Below are 22,598 nucleotides of genomic sequence, written 5' to 3'. Positions count from 1 at the left end.
TTATTTGATCTAAAACCAAATACATTGCTTGTAGCAAAGTACACAATACATATTCATTAATTAGAACCAAAATTTGCATTTAAGTGGGGGTGCAAGGTGTGTGTAACAAAATATACAGGGAAACATTCTGATGTTAAAAGTAATTCAGATTTTTTCATGAAAGCATATTTGAAGCAAGAGATTCATCAACACTCCGATTGTTGAAAGAATATGGAATTTATTAATCATAAATCTGCGAAAACATGATAAGTTTTGGAGTCTAAAGCAATAAGCCGCAGCGCTGCAATAGTTGCGGCAACAGACATGATGGCAAAGAACCAAATGTTGATCCAATGCCAAAGCTTTTGAATGGATGTTAGTTTGTTCTTATTTGTCACTAGGTACATATGATTTGCAAGGATAAATGTAAGGGGAAATGTGCTTATAGCTCCCGTGAGGCTCATGAAATCTCCAAGGAATGGCAGTAGAGCTGATACAAATGTATTCAAAGTCATGTAGCCACCTCTTACCAAGATTCTAAATGATAAGTTCTTAAAAGCTAGAGCACTCCCTTTAATCCCATGTTTGGTATCCAAATACTCGTACATCGGACTTGCAAATATCTACCAGAAGCATAAGAGACGCTATCAGTACAACAAATAAATTCAAGTTATAAAATATTTAGGCTCAATTTCAGTACCTCATTCACGATTTTGGTCCCCCTGTATCTAAATTCACGATTTTAGTCTCCTAATTTTTAAAATGACAAACCTTTTGAGGCTGAATTTTGATGATTTGACAGGTGAAAGCTTGCATGGCAACACTGAATTGATGACGCGGCCCCATCTCGCTAAAAAACTCATTTTCATGTCATCACCTCAGATGTCACGTAAGTTTCTCACTTGATTGACAAATCATAAAAAATCAACCTCAAAAGTTTAGATGGGGAAAATATCAGACGTTTTGAAAATTGGGGGACCAATATCGTGGATTTAAAACTGAGGGGACCAAAAATCGTGAGACAAAAGGGGATTAAAACCACATCTAAACTAAATTTTAAAAGCAGCAAAGTATTGGTTTAGAAGTGATTACATGCAATGCAATGACTGATTGAAGAAAGGCTGTAATATTTGCCACAACTTTCACCCAGATTGGACCCTTGACATTATTCAGCAAAAAAGTTTGTGTCGAAGATCCATAAGCCCAGTATCCTGCAAAGGTAACCAGATATAATGGCAGAACTCCAACGGTAAACTGAAAATATAGCGCTTTCATCATGTTCTTTACAACTGGTTGTCTGATCGTCGCCTATTAGGTTACAACCAAATAAAGTAAAACTCACTTTAAAAATGGAAATGTTATGAATCCAAACAAAAACTCCAGGAAGAAATATATAACCTTGAACCATACCTGTATCTCAGGAAGCATTCCTGTATTGTATGCGAACACGAGATTAGCAGACGCCCCAATTGTCGTAAATATTTTACTTGTTGATGTTCCTGGAACACTATAATCTCGAGCTGGTGATTTTATTCCTGATAGTAAAAAATAAACTGTTGGTTACTTGCAAACCCACACTGAATTAACCAAGCATAGTGAAAAGCAATTGTTGTCAATGAGTAAAGCTTTATGATTCTCAATCATTGGAAATTTGTAACTACTCGTTCAGAGAAGTCAGGAAAGTGCTGATAGGCACCCGATAGCCGAGTCGAACTATATACTGCTTAGAGCCCTAGCCTTCACAACAAGGTAAAGATAAATTTTGGAAAGGTAAAACAAAACTAGAAATTAAAAATATTCAGTGATATGATCTGAACTGTACTCTAGTTAATTTATGAATAAATGAGTAAGTTTAGAACATGTTTACAATTCTAAAAGAATTCTTTCACTTGCATTGTGACACAGCAAATACTGACTGAATATATTAATGTAAATTAACAATGCCAGATGCAAATTACTCAAAAAAAATTATCATTATAAGATATAGCTTACAAACATCAGCTGATTGATTCAAAAATAGAAAAAAATATCAGCTGAAATGCTACATACAAGGACATTTCGAGAGTTCATCAATAAATCAAATGACATTTCCTCTGAATACCAGCAGAAGACCAAAATCACAAAAGAGTGACATTATATTCCTTGGTAAGCAGAGAAAATGAATGAAAATGTTCAAAGATGTTCAGCCTAGAGATAGAGGGAATGATGAAACTCAGAACACACTTGCAAGATCTGAACAACAATTTCAGATGTTGTATGCCATAACACTAGTTATCTGAAGTTAAATAATCAACTATAATTTCTAATAACATGAACATGAAGCAAAGAAACAATTAATTACAGAGGCACCAGGGAACAGAAAACCAAGTATTAAATATGTGTGTTATTCTCTTCACGCAAAAGTATATTAATCGAATGAGTGTAAATGAAAATGTAGCTATGATGTACAAGTCAAATGACATTACCATCTTTTAGTGACAGTACAAGTGCTATGACAATATATGCGAGGCTTAAGACTGTCGAAAATCCGAGCCAAATTCCAAGAGCTGAAAGATGAGGAATACAAATGGCAAACATTGCACACACAAGTCCAGCTATGGCAATAAAATGTGGAAGCTTCATCTGATCATCATCCCTAAATAGAACATAAACAGCCTGCATGACAACAAATCAACAAAATTCAGAAAATTTCTCAAAGCAGAAGATTTGTATAAACAACGTCTGATGACTGCACAAATTGAGATCAGGAGGATAAATATAAACAGCAGAAGATTATTGTTGTTGTCATACAATAATCAAAACCTTTTCCCATTAGATGAGGTCGGATCAAATGACACTACGATAGCATATCACAAATCATGGTTTGTATAAACACCATCTTAATGAATGCACAAATTGACATCAGGATTAATATAAACAGAAGTAGATAACTTGTCAGCATGAAGCACACAGAGAAAACAAGACCCAGAATCCTTAGCAGGTTAGTCGAGAAACAGAAAAATGAAATAACTAATTTTTTTTTTTTTTTATACAAAACTTCAAAAGTGCTCTGTTGCGCAACTAAAGAAGAGAATAATGTAATTATGGTTGATTATGTTATGTCATAATTTTACCTTCAAAGCTGAACCAGCCAAAATGATGTAGCCAATATTTATCATGAAAAGATTGACATACTGCAGAGTCCATGTGAGGCAATATGCTTTTCTACCTACAATGAAAATGGAACAAACATAAGCAGCTATGCTATGCTTATTTACGCAACAAAATGACGCGACAAGCAAGGTTTTAAGATCACATATGCATCCAGATTCTTGATACTATTCAATATTGCTGCTACAGTCACAATTGCATTTGCGAAAGCATGAAGAAAAATATGAGAAAATAAGCTTTTTTGTCCTTGGATTGTAAGTCTCTTAAACTAAATAATGTCTGTCAATTTAGTATCTGAAAAAAGATATTTCCGTAGAAACCAATTCAGTACCTACATATTGCTTTCAATAATCTCACACGCTACATTCAAAACAAACATCGAATCTTCAAAATTATGGTGTTAAATTTGGATAAGGTGAATAAATTGACTGACATTCTTTAATTCTATGACCTAAATTGTCATTTTGCAAATTTGAAAGACTAAATCGTCCGACCCTTATAATTTCAATGACCAAAAAGCTGATTTATTTAATAAAGAAATCTTGATATCATGGCTTCGATTACAAGATAAGAAAAGAAACTAGACACTCACTAACAACAAGTTCTTGAATTAGGACCTGTTTGGATTGAGATTGACTTATTTGAGCTTATCTACTAACATAATCCCTTATGAGACTGTTTGAAAGAGCTCATGGAAACATAGTATGGCATATCCATAAGTTGTTTTCAGCTTATTTCCACAAGCTCTCGAGGCTAGCTTACGAAAACAATTTGACTTTATTTCATCTTTTGTTACAGAAATAGCTTATACATAATCACTCAAATAATAAGCACTCATGCTATAAACACTCAATTAAGCTGATAATCCAAACATAACATCAGTTATATCTAGTCAAGGGGAATAACATACAATAACATACCATAAATATATCCAGCAAGATCACGGTATCTAATATGTCTTGTCCCACCAAATTCATGAAGCATAGCAATAAGAGCATTTGCATAAAGTGAAATTGCAGTTGCAAGAATCAAACCAACAACACCACCTATCCAACCCAAAGGAACCATAATGGTCCCTGAATATCCAAGAACATAAGCACTATTAATTCCTGTTGTCAACACAAACCCCACTTGAAACCATGAATCTACAACAACAAAAACAAAAACAAAAACAGAAAATCATTAAAACTAATTAATTAATTAAAAATAACACAAAATTCATTCATGAAAATTATATTGAAACAAACCAGTGCTGATTTGATGTGCAGTGTCTGGAATTTGAACATCGTTGTTATCAACATCAGGTAGCAGCTCTATCTGCTCCTCTTCATCAACAGAAACGTTCTTCACCGCCAGCGTGAATTTTGCTACAGCCCTCTTTTTTTTTTCTTCAAGAAAAATAAATAAGATCAAAATTGAAAATGAAAATGAAAATTTTGTTCATGGAATCTAGTAATGCATATGAAAGAACCAAATCTTTTATAAGTAGTTTGTTCCACTTGTTTCTGTTGTTGATGATTGCTTGCAGCTATTGTTTTGTTTTGTACAATGTAGTTGTTTGTTATTGGGTTATCATGGGTCCCACAACTTTTTCTGTTCTTCAGAATCGTAGAGCACTTCGAGGTATGTTATACTTGTACTTTTGCCAGATAGTTATGACTTATGAGTTACGTTTTCTTTTTAACTTTTAACTGAAATAGCAATTTTACTCTGCAAATGTGGTCACGGTATGGATTAACCATTAATAGTTTGAGATTTTGGAGTGTACTTCTTTTAAAAATTAGTGTTTAATTCTTCTTAGATGTCGATTTTGGTTAACTGATTTGTTTTCTTAAAAAAAAAAAAGAAGATGTAATTACTTTTTATGTGTGTTCATATCGGTTCCCTCAAAAAAAAAAATTATTGTTTTTTAATTTCATTAAGTTGTGTTGCATTAATCGTTTCTATTCTATTCACTTTGTTAGTCAAAGTCAAAAATCACATGCAACTTGCACTTACAAGTTACGTGTGGAAACTCAAATACAAAAGAAATATACCAGAATACGCAGGGATTATGTAACACAAATGGCTCTGAAACTTGAAATTTAAGAAGAACCTTTGGTGAGATTTTCTTTGACGTGTCTCAACTTCTAAGCTCATATTTTAGATGTCATTTCGCTTCTAAATAAAATTATTTGGGAATCATCACCATAGCAAAAGCAAACAAATGCTAAAGTACAACCCTCAAAGTTGCATATCCTACATGATGGTGACACAGGTTCAAAAAAATGCATTATCAGTTTACCACTCTATTCATATACATCGACATTGTTGGTTTCAACAAACCTTACAAGTTGATACATCACATACGACTATGCTTAAGTCGACTCTTTATGCTCATTTAAGCAATCAACTTAGGGGGTTTATGTTCCATACCATACCAAACCCCATTCCGTATGAGCCAAAGTCCATTCACAAGGGTGACGCCTAATAAGGCGCAAAACCCTGTAATATCTCTTGATTACTATGTAATGGCAACACTACTACCAATCAAGGTATGGTGATTCTTTCACTCTAAATGTCTCACCAATCTCAATCAGATATTGACTTGAGCGTTGTAGTGTCTTTTACACGTACTCCTCCTAAACAACACATCCTCCATGGATTTTGGCCAAAACCACCATCGATAAGGCTTTTCCATAAATTTCGACGAAATCTCAAAGAACACAACGATTTCTTCCATGTATCTAGTTTCACTGTGAGATTACTCAAATTCTCTATAATATTGTGTCCGAGACAAGAACAATACGTAAATGTGCTTATGTGATATGAAAATACGTTAATATTGTGATGTTGATGGTAACCATATATGATAAAACATTACTATCCATCTCGTAAATTATGTGTGAATCATGGAAAATATTATTAAGATCTCTTTTATTAATTTATTATTATGATGGTGAGTCAAGAAGAAAGCGACTTTTCAAAAAAAAAAAAAAAAAAAGTAGAAAGCGACTTCAATTGAAGGTTATATATGCACGCTACTATTTACGGATCCGAAAATACTTATAATCTCAAATAAAAATCATTTAGGTATACATTTAATTATTTTAAAAACACATATGACTTAACTATTGTTTTTTTTATAGTTTTATTCTTTTATATGCGTGTGACCAAACAAATATATCTTTTTATTTTATTTTTTATGATCATCGGTGTCCGAAGGTGATATTTTTCTGAAATAAATGGTAGATATTTTATTTTTTATGATCATCGGTGTCCGAAGGTGATATTTTTCTGAAATAAATGGTAGATAAAAAAGATAAAAGAGAGAGAAAAAAAGACAAAATATAAGTTTAAATAAGAATTCGTAAAAAATGTTAGAAATAAAATAAGTTAGAGAAATTGTGACCAGCGTTTCTTTTTGTTGATATATAATAATTGTAACTAGCACGTCAATATTTTTTTTATTTCTTATGTAACAAGTGTTATCAATAACCTTTTAGCAGCAATCAAGGTGTATGTAGTTTCCCTCACGGAACTTATTTACCATTTTATGAAAGAATTTTTGAATCTTGGTACACGTATGCTTCAACCTTTAATACCTAATAATGGAGAAACACAATACTAGTTTGTCATTGTTACGGAAGCAGAAAAAATGTTTGCAGCTTGGAAGATATCAAAGAACTGAATTAAAAATTGGTTGTGACTGGTTGTTGAACCGATGAGTATTTTAATTAATTTTCTGTTTTTATCCACATTTTTAATTGTTAAACCAACCTCGACCACTGATAATTTCAAGTTCAATGGACATATTCTGATTTTGGTTCACGGGAATTTGAAAGCTGCTTAGTTTGTGTTTTGAGATGATATGAGTAAATCAACCATGCATGATGCGAGAAAATAAGAGTGTTAGTTGAATGACAAGTTTTAATACTTCTATCATTCTATGGATCCTATAGATTCTCTTGTGTTGGAGGTTTAAAGAATCCTCCTAACGAGCTTCAAAAGCTCATTTTTAATGATATTTTTAGAATTTATATGCCTAAAAATTTATCTATGGTTTCTTAATTTCTTTTTTCTTTTGGGCATTGCGATATATTGTAAAAAAAAAAAGAGATATTTGGGTCAGTCAAGTGCTAATAAGATGCAAAAAGTGGATAAGTTGACATGTTGCCTATGTCCTCCGAATAAAATTGCTCTCAGTCGGTCCAAAAATGACCAATTTATTTTCCTAACTGCAGTGAATTATTGTTTGCTCTTCAAGGACAGTTAAATGTCGTATGTAATAAATGTATTCTCTAGCATTTAAATGCACAACCAGGACACAACGACTTGTAAAAACACATGTAACTCATAAACATCATTCAACAAGTAGTACACCAAATTCATCAACAATTATCGCTCATTTTATTTTGAAGAAGCAACACCAATTATCTCTCATAATAGTCAACAAGAAAACATCATCATTCATAATTTATTAACATTACGCCAATTTGACATTACATTTAACAATACATAAATGATTGAATTTCAACAAGAGTCCAACATTACATAATTTGATGACATATTACACAACATTACATCAAATAATTGAAAACTCCATAACATAACATCAAACCTTTACCATCAATTTGGGCATACATTTACCTTTGTGACTTTCTTCTCTTTCACATTCACCTCTTGAGAATCTTTCCCTTTGATATTCACCACTTTGGCATCATTAGATTTGACTATACAATCTGTCTTGTATTTAGCTCTAATATTTTTAAAAATATAAAACCGACACACTAAAGTAGTAGTTTTAGGAAAAACAATGACAGCACTATTCATCAGTGCCATATCTCTGTCAATCACAATCACCTTTGAGATATTGTTTGTAGACTTCAGAAGATCAAAACACATTTGTAGAATCCAAGTGAAGTTGTCATCTTTTTCAGACGTCATAAAAGCAAAACCAATATAATATGCCTTCTCTATTGAGGTTACTCCGTATCTTCTTAGTTTAGTTTATTCTTGGTTCCTTTGTACACACCACCCCTTTCATAAGCCAACAATAACATTGGCGCCCTTCTACCACCATCAAGATAAAATTTGTCTATAATTAACGGAAATCTCACATTTGTTGCTTGTTTACGAACCCAATTAATCATATCATATCTAACTTTCCATTTCTCTAAGTCAAAAAGTAAAGCGGTGGAAATGGGCTAGGCCAGGCCGAACTTTGTTATGCCCAAACCTGACCTACTTAAAAAATTACATGCCTGACCTATTCCCCTTCATAGATTCATTTTTTAAGGCTGCATTTTAAAGGCCCCATGAAACTTAAAAGCATATTTTACACTATGCTCTAGCAACACCAATAAGCCTACTACTGAATAGGTCAAATCATATGAAGGCCTAAAACACACGAATAAGTCTGGTGCTAAATAACAAAATCATACAAAGGTGTAATCACACCAATATACCTGCTACTAAATAACCAAATCATATGAAAGCTTGAGTTTTAAAAATTACAATATCAATAATGGAAGAGAAATTATATATGGAAAGTTTAATAGGCTGACTTGACTGTCTTAATAGGTTTTTTTGTAAGTCTTAGTCTGACCTATTTAATTAAATAAATTTTATAAAAAGTTTGAACTATATTTTTTATTAAACGAGCTGGGCCGAACTAGACTTCAAATAAGCTAAGATGTATGCCCCTATCAAACGACCTAGCATATCTACATCATTGATTCATTATCAATAAGCTTTGAAACACTAGAGTCAATATTTCTATTCACATCAAGAGAAGCATCAACAATATTTAATTTCAAGTAGAAGGAAAATTCAATACTCCCTCCGTTTTAAAATGAGTGTCGTTTTAGGTGTTTACACACATATTAAGAAATGCAATGATTAAGAGAAAGAGAATGGTTATTTTACCAAATTATCCTTATTAACTATTGGTTAGTTTTAAAAGTAATACTTTGGAAGTAGTGTGTAGAGTATTAATTGGAGGGTACAATTGAAAAGAAAAAGTTATTATTGCATTGGAAACTGAAAGCGACACTCATTTTGAAACAATTTTTTTTTGGCTAAAGCGACACTCATTTTGAAACGGAGGGAGTATTTGATTTTGAGTGAACAATATTATCAACTTTATATCCTCTCACAACCACGGGCTGTCACTTTATATCCTCTCGCCGTCACCGAAACCACCGCATCATCTCTCCTCCACAGCGAGACAAGCAACAACATTCAACTTGTTCACCGGATTCTCCCCCTTCTTCTTGTTGCTCTCGTTCTCCTTCTCCATGAACCAAACAGTTGAAGAGAATTCAATCCGAACGCAAACCAAAACGCGAGCATGAGGGGAGCTGTGCAGGCGCGAACCTGAACAGGTCCTGGTGCCACACCACTCCAAGCTAATTTTTTTTCCCACAAGCCAAGCTCAGTCCAAAACAGTATGGTGTTCAAAACGAATCAATCTAATAGAAAAACCGCAAACCGAATAAATCCAAACCAAATTGCAAAAAACCACATTTGGTTTGGATGTATTTAGATCACTTTTTTACTTTACTGCATGGTTTGATTTGATTTGCGGTTTTTAGTCTATCAAACGAACCAAATCAAATCAAATCAAACCGTAACATAAAAAAACACTAAATAAACATGTCATCTAGGTCAATACTCATAGAAACTCAACGAAAACTTTTATAAATGACATATATATTTTTTTGTTAAGTTTCTTCTTTGATTTTTATTTCAAAAATTTATTTATGTGCAAATTGAACTTTTAAAAAATGATGAAATCTTAGGCTTTTATATTTTTACATAATAGAATTACTTTTTGTACACATTTTTAATTTGGTCTATGTTGTTTAGTGAAAATTAAATTTTAATGTTTGATGAAATTAAAAACATTGTTGGAAACATTGCTTTTTTTGGTGGTGTCCGAGGTTTGAACCCCGGACCTTGCATATATTATGCATTGTCCTTATCGACTGAGCTAAGCTCATGGGGATAAACATTGCTAGAAGTATGTTATGTTTTAGTTTTTAACTTGATTTTAATGTTCGGTCAAAAAAAAAAACTTGATTTTAATGTTGAAAACAAAAAATTGTATTGTCCCGTAAAAAACTGCACCAGCCGAACCAATCCAAACCACATTAGTTTAGTTCAGATTTTATTTTAAAAGTCAACCGAACCAAACTGCACCGCGAACACCCACGAACACAAGTACATTGTAAACACTTTCCCCTCACTTTTCACTTCAGCAAGCCCTCTTCATTTTCTCTCAGCAAGCGCACAACACAAAGAGAAGCAAGCACTTTTCATTCGTATTAAATTTAGTTTTATTTAATTATTTGACAAAAAAAATTATGCCTCATCAATATTGTGAGTCCAGATCTGCCCCTGGAGTATTTGAGAGTCCAATTTTAATTAACTAATGAAGTAAGAATTAATTAAAATTAGGATAAGTTGATTAATGTTTAAGGGAAGCTAAGATGTTCTAATCAATATTAAGAAGGATGCAACCCAAAAAAATCAATATTAAGAAGGATAGAAAGGTAAATTGCTACAGTAATGGTAGATTTGTAGATAACTAGAAGAGGAGTGGGAATTTCGTAAATTTGGTAGGGCAGTGTTTAAGTCAGAATTGACCAAAATAGAACACACAAATTCTGAAACTCTCTTCTTCCTCTTCTCTGCGTGTTCTTCTTTTTTCCCCTCATTCACCAAAACTCAATAAATCTCCATTGATGCTATAATCAAGTTTGCATGCAACAACAAAACTGGCAATTCTTTCAATTAAGCTAAGGGAAATATAAAGGCAAGCCAAAAATTCAAACCCTTTTTCCTCAATTTTCACATTTTCTTCATACTGTGTTATGAGCTGTTGCATGTGAATTGTGAGTATTCAAAAGTGTTTCATTGGGTAAGGAACAAAGAGGATTGAAGGAGATAAAGATTTTGGGTCATCATACACTGAGTGGGATGTTACATGTTAGCTTGAATATTAGGTGTTACCACAAGTTGGTTGAAAATGTGGAATGCAGGGTTTTGAAAATAATTGAATAAATTTAAAGCTTTTTTTGGATGTCTGAGTAGATCCCTGATTATTTGTCGAACAAAGAATTTGTGATTGAATAGGTTAAGAGTCTCACATTGGATGAAATATGGCCTGACAATGTTTATAAGTGGGGCTAGTCCTCACCTTACAAGCCGGTTTTGTAACGGTTGAGTTAGGCCAACTCAAATTCTAAAATGGTATTGGAGCCTAGCCAAGATCAGTTGGAACACCTGTTATCAGGTTTCTGCTATCGGACCACATGGGCCACACTCCAGATGTCCAATCTTGGGCATGAGGGATGTGTTAAAACTCAAAAGTTCCACGTTCGATGAGGTATGGCCTGACAGTACGTTTATAAGTGGGGCATTCCTCACCTTATAAGTCGGTTTTGTAAGAGTTGAGTTAGGCCAACCCGAATTCTAAGAGGTAGACTATTAGAATGTGGTGAAACATGAGTTGGGATAATGTAGATACTTTACTTTAGATGCTTAATGCATTTGAGTATTTTGGGAGTATTTGATGACCTCCTGAGTCCAGATGTGGCTTAATTGTTTTATGTTGCTACATAAGTGGAGTAAAAAAATAGGTGATTTTTGCTTAAATGATAGTTTCTACCGTAGGTATGTGTGCCTAACTTATTGAGATAATGATTCAAATTGTGACTTCATGAGAGGTATGATATTGTTAGCTTCTGCAAGGACGACCTTTTAGAAGTCATTTTGTATTGAAGAGTGACATGAGATATACATGGGACGGGGTCACAAAATTGGTTGTAGAGCCGCCTGACCTAGGCATTTGACTGAGATTTAGAGAAGCACTAAGGTTGAGCATTTGTAAGGAACATAGCCTTTCCTTCATGTGGTTCACACTTGTGTAAAGAAGTCTTGTAGAACCCTGAGTAGTTTAAACGCAAGGTAATCCAGTTGTTTGAGTTAGAGGGAGGTTTAGAACATGCTTGGTATTGCTTGATCCAAACAATAAGGATTTATTGTTATCGAATTTTCTTTAAGTTGATATCCTTTTCCCCTTATTTTCTCCATATCTTTTGGTCTCTTTTCTTCTGCTTTGTGCTTCTGTGCATGTTAAGCTTTCATATTCCCTGGATTGATGCTTATATAAGTTGCTTTTAATTTTTGCAGGGGAAAAACTCAAGAGGAGCTGAAATGATGTAAGCCATTGTTTCTACTTTGAATTGCATATTCATGTCTTGCTCCTGATTTACATTGTCCATACAATTTAATTGTCAGTTTTGGTTTTAATTCTTTAATAAGAATAAGAATGCTATATTTTGTGGCTGTAATTACATATGAGAAAAAGGGAAGGTTGGTATCTACTTTTATGGCCTCATGAAATTATTGAATATGAACCTAAATATAAAATAACGTGTTTACTTGTTAAGATGGTTCACTGAACCCAATTCAGTGACAATGGGATTAAGTTAACAGGAGCTGTACTTTACTGACATGTATGGTAAGATTAGATTTTAGATCTGTATTGACATGTGTAGAAGTACAGTTCAGAACTTAAGGACCTTTCTTGGATTTATTGCTTTGGTGATTGGAATGGAATTAATGTACTAATATTATGTATAGCTTATGAATTTAATTAGTTGAGATATGGATTAAGAAACTGCATTTTTATTATAAACTTTTTTTATGGAACCTAGTCACGTTAATCAATCCTTGTAGCTGACTCTGCCCAGTAGGACAAGACTTATTTTTTTTGGTTGTTTGTAGCATTTGGCTTAAAAGAAGAAAAATCTATAGGAATATGATTTTCAACAAGTCTGGTGTGCATTGAAGATAAATGTTTTAAGAAAGTTTGATAAATCTTGGCTGTGTATATGTTATATGACTTGAGATGATAGCATTTACGTCATAAAATTCGTTTAAAAATTTCCTACTGTGAAACAAATGTCTAGGGTGGAAACGAAGGTTGTATTGTGAGAGTCAATGTATGTGGTGATCATACAATGATGGTGTATGGATCAGAATGTTGGGATGCTGAGAGACAACATGCGTAGAAAGGACACTCAATGATAATTTGTATAAGTAATGACGAAAGATATATTGGTGTATTATAAACGAAGACAGTTGTTGCTTGAAGAATGGGGTAGCTTCAATTGAAGTCCAAATGGTACTGAACGATATAAATAGGTTGTAATTTGTAGATGTGTAGTATAGAGATAGAGATGTAAATTTTACCATTTGAAAGAGTGAGTTTGATTAATCAGAGAGAATAATAGTTGAGCAAGTTGTGGTACAAATAGAAATATCAGAGATGTAATTTTGAAATGATTAGTTGGCTTTGACCATAGACTTGGATGTACGTGAAGGATCTTGAAAATCCGGATGGTTAAGGTAGTTCTTATGTAAAATTCATACCAGTATTAGTGTTTGGTAGAATATTTATCTTTAAGCTTCTTTTCCTTTCCCTGTTCATTTGTTGAAAATCCTTGAGGTCCTGCCTTTGTTCATGTTTTTGTTGAATTATAGTGCATATTACATAAAAAGTATTTCCTCATGTGTTTGATGTACTTAGTCTTGGTGTAACATAACTAGTATTACCTCGTGTGTTTGATTTAACTTAGCCTTGGTGTTACATATAGCATTATCTCATGTGTTTGATGTAACTTAGCCTTGGTGTAATCATCAGTTGCGATTTGCTACGAGGACATCAGAAGTAAAACGTGTCTGTAATCACAAGACTGTAGTTAAGTTGCCTCGAGCTTAACATTGCTGCGTAACTCCTTTATTTATTGCAGATCATTCCAATGAATATCTGTACTTGGAATAGCATGCAAAGCTAAATATTAAACTATTAATTTTTATTGAGACTGAATGTGAAGGTTTTCTAACAGTTTTTGTGTTTGGAAAGGAAAAGAGATGAAGTCTCATTTGTTTAAGAGAAATTTTATTATCAAACCTTTGGTTCTGGAACTCGATGAGCTCCGCACTTATTTGAATAAAATTGAAATTGTTAAAGTAATGGTAATAAAACTGGAATGACATTAGCATTTCACTTGGCTTCTGATCCATATATTCTCTGCTCCTATCTCTATATTTTCTTAAAATTTTAAAACTGTCATTTTGTTCTCATATATATCACAATTAGTCGGTATAGTTTCTAATGGCAATTTGATTGCTGCTTTGGCAGGAATGAAGAGGATGATTCCATTATGAAGATGAAGGCTGCTGAAGAGGCTCTTGAAGAAAAACAGAAGGTAACAATGTGCTTTTTTTACATAGGATGTTGGTCTGTAATATTATGCAGTCCTCCTCGCATCCTTGTGCTTGTGGGGTAGGGGTCAAGCTCTCTGTCAGATAATTTAACCTGTGCATTAATTTTGGTAATTATAACATGTTTACTCACTTATACTGTATTGCTAATCTTCATATTTTTCAGCCTTACCATGTCCCTTTCAAGGCTTCTATAGATAATTTGGCGAGTTCGATATTTTCATGTGAACACCATATTGAGTTGTTCCTTTTTATTGTTCATTTAGATTTAGATTCTTATGGAAGAATCACATCTAACCAAGGTTACCACTTTATGGTTTAGAAATTATTCTTCGCAGCACTCAGACATGGATGCTTTGTACTGTTTGTAGTACTTGCGACAGTTTTTTTCTTTTCTCATTGGTTACCATAATTTTCAATCTGGTTTTCACTCCCTCTAAGGAGGCTAGAATGAGACATCCAGTCTCTAGATACAACTATATTACTGCCAAATTTGTTAGTGAGATTTCATTTCACCATTCAAAAAGGAAAAACAAAATAGTTTTGAAAATGGGAAAAAAAATAAAAAATACAAACGGCAAGTCTGATATTTTAAAAGTTCTATTGAAGTACTAAACACTAAGACATCATTTATGGTTAGAGCTGTGTTATTTTGGACACAACACGACACCTTATCCAACATCGTACAAAATACACTTCCGATTTAGTTTGTTTTCCATCCATGGTTAGAGAAAGTAATGATTAAAAATCCGTATGTTTATACAATGTCAGATGTCAAGTTGTGTTGTGTGTCCACAACATTTCTCTGATGGTTATTTTGATTGAATGCAGAGTAAGAAACGTGTGTTTAGTTTGACAATATTAACTAGGGTTGCATTGCAATTCAATGAAAAGTAGAAAATCATAATATGATTTAACAACATTCAAAGCTAACAATTATTATCTTTCTGTATAAACTATAAAGGAGGATGTATATTGCTTAGAAAGGGAAAAAAAGTTAAGTGACCTGTTCCTGTTTGCTTTTCTGAAATACTCTATCACTTGTAGGTAAAACCTTCGTTTGAACTTTCTGGAAAACTTGCGGCTGAAACAAATCGAGTCAGAGGTGAGAGACTACTTGTTTACATGTAAACTTGCGGCTGAAACAAATCGAGTCAGAGGTGAGAGACTACTTGTTTACATGTAAGGCTGTCTATTTTGATTTATTAAGTGAGTTTATGTTGCACTTGATTGTTGCTAAACAATTTATATTTTTCAGGTGTCACTTTGTTGTTCAACGAACCACCAGAGGCTTGAAAACCTGATATTAAATGGAGGCTCTATGTTTTCAAGACTGGTGAAACGTTGAATGGGAAGTCTTTATAGCTTCTGCTTAAAAGTCGCATATTCATTTTTTTTTATTTTTAAATATTATAATCAACCTCCATTTTTCTAAAAGAAATTTATATGACTGACAGAGCCTCTATATATACATCGCCAAAGTTGTTACCTTTTTGGAAGGGAAAGAAGGGTTGCTGATATCCCAACAGATCATCCATCTTGCAGCAAGCAACATGCTGTTATTCAATTCCGGTATTTCTTTAATTGACTCCATGGGGGTTTCTTTGTTTGTTGGTGTTTAAGGTTTTCACACGGATTGATTTTATTATAATTTATTAAATTTATTCTCATTAGGCAAGTTGAAAAGGAGCAACCTGATGGTATGATAGTAAAGCAAACAAGGTAATGACTGATTCTCTTTTTTTCCATGGTTGACTCAACATATACCGTAAAAAATTTCTGCATGCAAAACCCTAACATCTTTGTGATCTGCAATAGGCCTTACATAAAGGACCTCGGAAGCACAAACAAAACATTCGTTAATGTGAGTGGTCATTGAATGCCTTTGATTAGTTTCTTTATGATGTGTTGCAAACAGTGAGCTGAATGAAGTTGGATGTGTATTATTGATTATCTGATACTTTGTTTTTGCAGGATAGTCCCATTGAACCTCAACGGTATTATGAACTTAGGGAGCAGGACACCATCAAATTTGGTAATAGTAGGTAAGCGACAAGTAGATATTAGTTGTTTTTCATAATGTTCAAACACATTTCTTGTTTGATTTTAAAAAAAATATTAGGCAAAAATGTGAATATTTTGCAATTTCCAATTCAATTAAGAAAATTTTCATTATACAGTTATTTTAACATATAATCTGAAGCATTTATTATTAGACCTAAAATGTTGTAATAATAAGGTTTAAGTACTTATTATTGAGGAAAAGAGTTGATGTTATCACTTATCAGGTCTGAAAGTTTAGAGTTCAGTAATGAAAAGGATTCTGTATATTTAGGACCACCAACTCTAAACTTTCAGACCTGATAAAAATAGGATCTTTAGGACTACCAAATGGGAATTTCAGTAATATTCCGAATAATGAAAGTTTAGAGTTCAGTAATATTCACATTACAGTTTTATTTAGGATCTTGAGAGTGCAGTAATGAAAAAGGAGGATCTTATTTAGGATCTTTACAACTAGACATAAATATTACTGAAAGTTTAGAGTGCAGTAATGAGAAAGGAGGATCTTTAGGTGGAAAAGAGCATCTTTAGGTAAAAGAAATTCGAAAAAAAAAAATTGAACATTATTTGAATCCATGGAATCATATCTTGTTCTGGCCTCCAGCTGGGTGTGGAAACTGTCAGGTAGTACTGCTTTCTGGTTTTCTCTAGAAATCTTAAGCCAATCATGTTGTTAGGGCTATTTTTGGATTGGAAATAAAGTAAAAGGAATGAATGTTAATGGAACGACGGTGGATAGAAAGTGAGGCAGTTTTTTTGTTTGTTAGGAGATATACTGGAAGGAAAGAAAGACAAATAAAACTTTTTATTCTCTTTTTGATTGAGTAGAAAATGAGAGGAACATGAAACATGAAAAAGATTTTTGTGACGTTGGGACATTGTTGATTCGCCCGGATGATTTTTCACGTGACTGATAAAATATTCCTGGCTTGAGTTAGTCTGGTGCCTGTTAATGCAATTGAATTTTCTTGCTTTTCTTGTGTTGGTTCCAATGGCATTCAAAGGATGCACATGTAATGTAATGCTTATCCCCTGTTAACCTATATAAACGTATATTTATTTATTGTGGAATAATTTTTTTTTTCTTATTTCAGCCGAGAATATGTATTACTGCACCAAAACTCTGTTTCTGCTTCGTGATCAGCATTGACCTCTCCAAATCTGTACCATCCTGCTCGTCATAAGTGATCAAAACAACATTTGTACCAGTAGTTTTTCTAATCAAGTCCAACTTTTGTGTATTCCCTCTTTTCAGATAGATTATAGCGCAGTTTATCTGGGCTTTTTTAATATTTATACAAGACACAGATTGAATATTTAGGACTACCAAATGGGAATTTCAGACTTTGCTTATGCAAAATGCCCCCTTTGAAGATATGAAAAGGTTAATATTTACTTCAATATTCTCACTACAGTTTTATTTTTGTCGAAGTTAAAAATTGAAACAAAAAAGTTACATATTTTGATCACTTTATTAGTGTATGAATTTTTTTATCGATAATTTACATATAAAAAAATGTTGTTTGGATAATTTGGATTAAAATTGAGTTTGGATGTGTAAATTACCAGACGGGTCCTAATACAATTTCTACGTCTTGGTATGCACAGAAAAGTAATTTGAAGAAATTTCATTGATCAGTTTTTGATGATCTATACAATACAGTACACTAGCTTATATACAATGGTAAAGAAACTAAGTAGCCAAAACAGTTACGGTACTGGCTATTTTAATTCTAATTAAGCTAGTGAAAGACTAAGAGACTAACTAAGTTAAATACAAGAAATAACTATAGTTAAATATTAAGTGATAAATGGTAATATTCCCCCTCAAGTTGGACTATGCGGATTGCAAAGTCCCAACTTGGAAATGAAGTTTTGAAACGAGGTGGCATGAAGTGGTTTAGTAAATACATCAGCAAGTTGAGATGATGATGGAACTGGTAAGAGGTGAATGATGCCCTTTTGAATTTTTTCTCTAATCACATGACAATCAATCTCAATATGCTTTGTACGCTCATGAAATGTAGGATTATGAGCAAGATAAATTGCTGATGCATTGTCACAATAAACTGAAGATGGAGATTTGATAGGAATGTGTAGGTCAGCAAGGAGGTAATGAAGCCATTGAATCTCACAAGATAAACTAGCCAATGCCCTGTATTCTGCTTCAGATGAAGATCTAGATACAGTAGATTGCTTCTTAGATTTCCATGAGACAAGAGCAGAGCCAAGAAATACACAATAACCAGTAATAGACTTTCTAGTATCCAAACAGCAGGCCCAATCAGAATCAGCAAATCCAGATAATTGTAGCGATGTAGAGGCAGGGAAGAAGAGGCCTTGAGAGGGGGCAGATTTAAGATACCTGAGCACACGATTTGCAGCATGGAAATGAGATTCAAGAGGCTGGGAAACATATTGACTAAGTTGTTGTACTGAGAATGTTATGTCTGGTCGGGTATGAGTAAGATAAATAAGCCTACCAATGAGCCTTCTATAAGCTGTATGATCAGAATAAGGAGTGCTGCCTTCATTGGTGAGCTTAGTGGAAGGGTCACAAGGAGTTGTGGCAGGTTTAGTGGCAAGATTGCCACTATCATTAAGCAACTCTAAAGCATATTTCCTTTGATTTAAGGAAATGCCAGCCTTGGTGCGAGCAACTTCAAGGCCAAGGAAAAATCTTAAAGGACCAAGATCTTTTATTTTGAAACGATTATCCAAAATCTGCTTGACATAATTGATTTCAAACATTGAATTTCCAGTCAAGACAATATCATCCACATATACTAACAAGGCTGTGAAAGTAGAGTCGGAAGCTTTCACAAAGAGTGAGTGATCAGCTTGAGATTGAGAATATCCGAGAGAAATCAACGTTGTAGTAAGCTTATGGTTCCATTGACGACTAGCTTGCTTTAAACCATAGAGAGATTTGTGCAATCTGCACACTTTAGAGGAACAATCAGAATTTGGAATTTCAAAACCAGGGGGTAAAGACATGTATACCTCCTCATTTAAGTCTCCGTGCAAAAATGCATTGTTGATGTCCAATTGTTCTAAAAACCATCCTTTGGCAGCAGCTAAGGCAAGTAAAACTCTGACAGTGGTTAACTTGGCCACAGGGCTAAAAGTTTCAAAGTAATCCACCCCCTCCATTTGAGTGAAGCCTTTAGCAACAAGGCGAGCTTTGTAGCGCTCAATGGTGCCATCAGCATGGTATTTAATCCTATATACCCAACGACATCCAATAGGGGTTTTACCTGCAGGAAGATCAACAATAGTCCAGGTTTTGTTTAAAGAAAGAGCATCAAGCTCAGCTTTCATAGCATTCTGCCAACATTCATGTTTTGAGGCTTGAATAAATGTTTTGGGTTCAGGGTTAGTAATAACTGAAAGACAGAAATTTTTATAAGAAGAAGAACAATTGTTATATGACAAAACAGAAGATAAAGGATATGTAATAGCAGTATTAATACCTGAAGATGGATTGGTGCAGCTAGTATAGTTGCAGTGATAGTCCTGCAAGTAACTGGGTCTATTTATAATTCTGGTAGAATGCCTAACGAGTTGAGGGAGAGGTAAAGAAGAAGAAGTGGAAGGAGGAGATAAAGGACTACCAGGGGAAGATACAATAGAGGTATTGCGAGTGGGGGAACCGCTAGGTGAAGATAAATTTGATGGAGGAATGGATGCATCCAAGTTGTTTTCATCAGCATAGGAATCAAAAAGAAATGCAGAATTATCATTGAATGAAGGGTTAAATGAGGTAGGAGTAGTAGCATTTGAAGATTGGTGAAAAGGGAAATAATGCTCATAAAAAATGACATTCCTAGAGATGAAAAGTTGATGAGATGACAAATCATAAAGTACGTATCCTTTGATACCCTCTTTATAGCCAATGAAGGCTGCCTTACGAGCTCTAGAGTCAAATTTGGTCCTATGTGTGTGTAAAGTGGATGCATAACATAAACAGCCAAAAATTTTGAGGTGTAGGAAGACGGGAGGTTTATGGTGAAGAATCTCATAAGGAGATTTGTTGGAAAGAAGGGGTGTGGGAATTCTATTGATGAGATGCACAGCATGTTGAATGGCAAAATTCCAAAAAGTTTTAGGAAGATTAGATTGAAAAGAAAGTGCTCTAGCAACATTTAAAATATGTTGATGCTTTCGCTCAACAATACCATTTTGCTGCGGGGTTTCCACACAAGACCTTTGGTGAAGAATTCCTTTGGATAAAAGAAAATCATGCATGAGGAATTCAACACCATTGTCGCTTCTTAAGCACTTTAGTTTGGTATCAAATTGAGTTTCAACAAAGGAGATAAAATTGGTTAAATGTTTTCTTGTTTCTCCTTTAGATTTCATAAGAATAACCCAAGTGAATCGACTAAAGTCATCAACAAGGGTTAAGAAATATTTGTGCCCTAAAATAGAAGTATGAGAGTAGGGACCCCAAATATCAGCATGAAGGATATCAAAGATATGAGTGGTCTTAGTGATACTACTGAAATGCGGTAATTTTTTTTGTTTTGAAAAATGACAAACATCACAAGGAATTCTTGCTTTATTAAAATGAATAAAAGGAAACTGATTTGCTATACATTGATGCCTATCAAAGGAAATATGGCCTAATCTCATATGCCATAAGGCAGAATCAGAGATATTATTTGTGCTACAATTGGAAGCAGAATGTGAAATAGCATGGCAAACCGAATTAGAAATAGACTCCATTATGTAGAGACCACCAACCAATCTAGCTGTACCAATCATCTTCTTGGTAGTTTTCTGCACAAAGGAACAACAGTCAGCAGAAAAGATAGCTGAACATTTGCTAATTTTGGTTAATTGAGGAACATAAATCAAATTGGCATGAAAAGTTGGAACATAAAGGACATTTTTAAGATGCAAATCATCAGAAAGGATAACAGTTCCAGCCATGAGTGCAGTAGTAAAGGTGTTATTTGGCAAGTGTATGGTGGTGGGCTTAATGGAGTGACTATTGGTAAGTATGGATCCATTATTTGTGATATGATCGGTAGCTCCTGTATCAATGATCCAGAAGTTAGAATGCTTACCAAAATCAGAATTGGAATTGACATTTAAAACAAAAGGATTGGTTGAGCTAGTATTTGAATTGGTTAGAGTTGTGTTGGCAGAATGAATTGCAGATGAAGCTTGTTGCTTATTTTGTTGAAGCAAATCCAATAGACTTTTGTTTTGATCCTGTGTGAAGGAAAAACCAGAATTCGATGTTGCAGGTGTATGAGTGATTTTGTTCTGTTCTTCAATACCAACAGTAGGTGCCAGATTCACTGAGCTCCCTGATTGTGCGCCTTTATTTGATCTATTCTGATAACCCGGAGGATAGCCATGTAGCAAGTAACAAGTATCGATCGTGTGGTTGCTTCTGTGACAATGAGTGCATTGGCGATTCTGATTTTGGCCACGACCTCCTCCATTAGATCTTCCACGACCACGATTATTGTATCCTCCTCTCCCTCGATTAGAATACATATTGTTTACTGATGCAACACTACCAGTAGTTGATTTTAGGTCACCATCAACATCAGAAATTGTTGGAATATGAAACTGCCGTTCTTGTTGAGTGACTAAGGCGAAGGCTTTGGTAACAGGAGGAAAAGGATCCATCAACATAATTTGGGAACGCACATGAGAGTATTCATCATTGAGCCCTTTCAGAAACCTAATAGTGTAGTCTTGATCCCTGAAGGTTTGTAAAGATTGAACAGCACCACATGAACATTGAATTGCACATTTGCAAGAAGGTAGGGGACGAAAATTTTCCAATTCATCCCATAAAGATTTTAACTCAGTATAATAGCTAGAAACATCTAAGCTTCCCTGAGACATACGACAAATTTCTTCATGAATATCGGCGATACGAAACATATCGCCTTGATCGAAACGATCATGTAGATCTTTCCAAGCATCATAAGCTTTATCAAAGAAAGCTATTGATTTTCGAACATTGACAGAAACAGATCGCTGAATCCAAGCAAGAACTAAGCTATTACATCGAGTCCATTGATTGTAAAGAGTATCAGATTTAGCTGGAGTGAGAAACGTACCGTCAACGAAAGCGATCTTGTTTTTCGATGTGAGAGCAAGAC

At 34.0% G+C, this 22,598-nt stretch overlaps 2 protein-coding genes across 6 annotated transcripts; one reads left to right on the top strand and one right to left on the bottom strand.

Moving 5' to 3' along the window:
* Window positions 1-197: 197 nt before the first annotated feature.
* LOC146924070 (proline transporter 1-like) lies at window positions 198-4,583 on the bottom strand. The gene is made up of 7 exons (XM_085709098.1): window positions 4,377-4,583; window positions 4,050-4,274; window positions 3,093-3,187; window positions 2,445-2,634; window positions 1,390-1,514; window positions 1,072-1,287; window positions 198-602 (listed from the first exon to the last, which is right to left on the bottom strand). The coding sequence occupies exons 2-7, from the start codon at window positions 4,195-4,197 to the stop codon at window positions 225-227; spliced, it is 1,152 nt and encodes a 383-aa protein (XP_085565224.1). The 5' UTR covers window positions 4,198-4,274; window positions 4,377-4,583; the 3' UTR covers window positions 198-224.
* A 6,147-nt stretch (window positions 4,584-10,730) lies between these two features.
* Window positions 10,731-17,871, top strand: LOC146924069 (FHA domain-containing protein DDL-like). Of its 5 annotated transcripts, none has more exons than XM_085709103.1 (10): window positions 10,791-10,927; window positions 12,307-12,335; window positions 13,823-13,879; window positions 14,324-14,390; window positions 15,454-15,511; window positions 15,864-15,978; window positions 16,081-16,128; window positions 16,225-16,270; window positions 16,381-16,447; window positions 17,565-17,871. In XM_085709103.1, the coding sequence occupies exons 4-10, from the start codon at window positions 14,346-14,348 to the stop codon at window positions 17,618-17,620; spliced, it is 435 nt and encodes a 144-aa protein (XP_085565229.1). In that variant the 5' UTR covers window positions 10,791-10,927; window positions 12,307-12,335; window positions 13,823-13,879; window positions 14,324-14,345; the 3' UTR covers window positions 17,621-17,871. The 5 variants fall into 5 exon arrangements, with proteins under 5 accessions (XP_085565225.1, XP_085565229.1, XP_085565226.1 ...); XM_085709102.1 differs by lacking the exon at window positions 10,791-10,927 and adding an exon at window positions 11,943-12,081; XM_085709099.1 differs by lacking the exon at window positions 13,823-13,879 and having other exon boundaries at window positions 10,731-11,500.
* Window positions 17,872-22,598: the final 4,727 nt, after the last annotated feature.

The sequence above is a fragment of the Medicago sativa genome, chromosome 5 (genome assembly GCF_051527215.1).
Source record: "Medicago sativa cultivar Bolivia chromosome 5, Bolivia_mono, whole genome shotgun sequence".
NCBI classification, from domain to species: Eukaryota; Viridiplantae; Streptophyta; class Magnoliopsida; order Fabales; family Fabaceae; genus Medicago; species Medicago sativa.
Note: the sequence above shows the minus strand (reverse complement) of the source record. Positions and strands in the feature narration are given on the sequence as shown.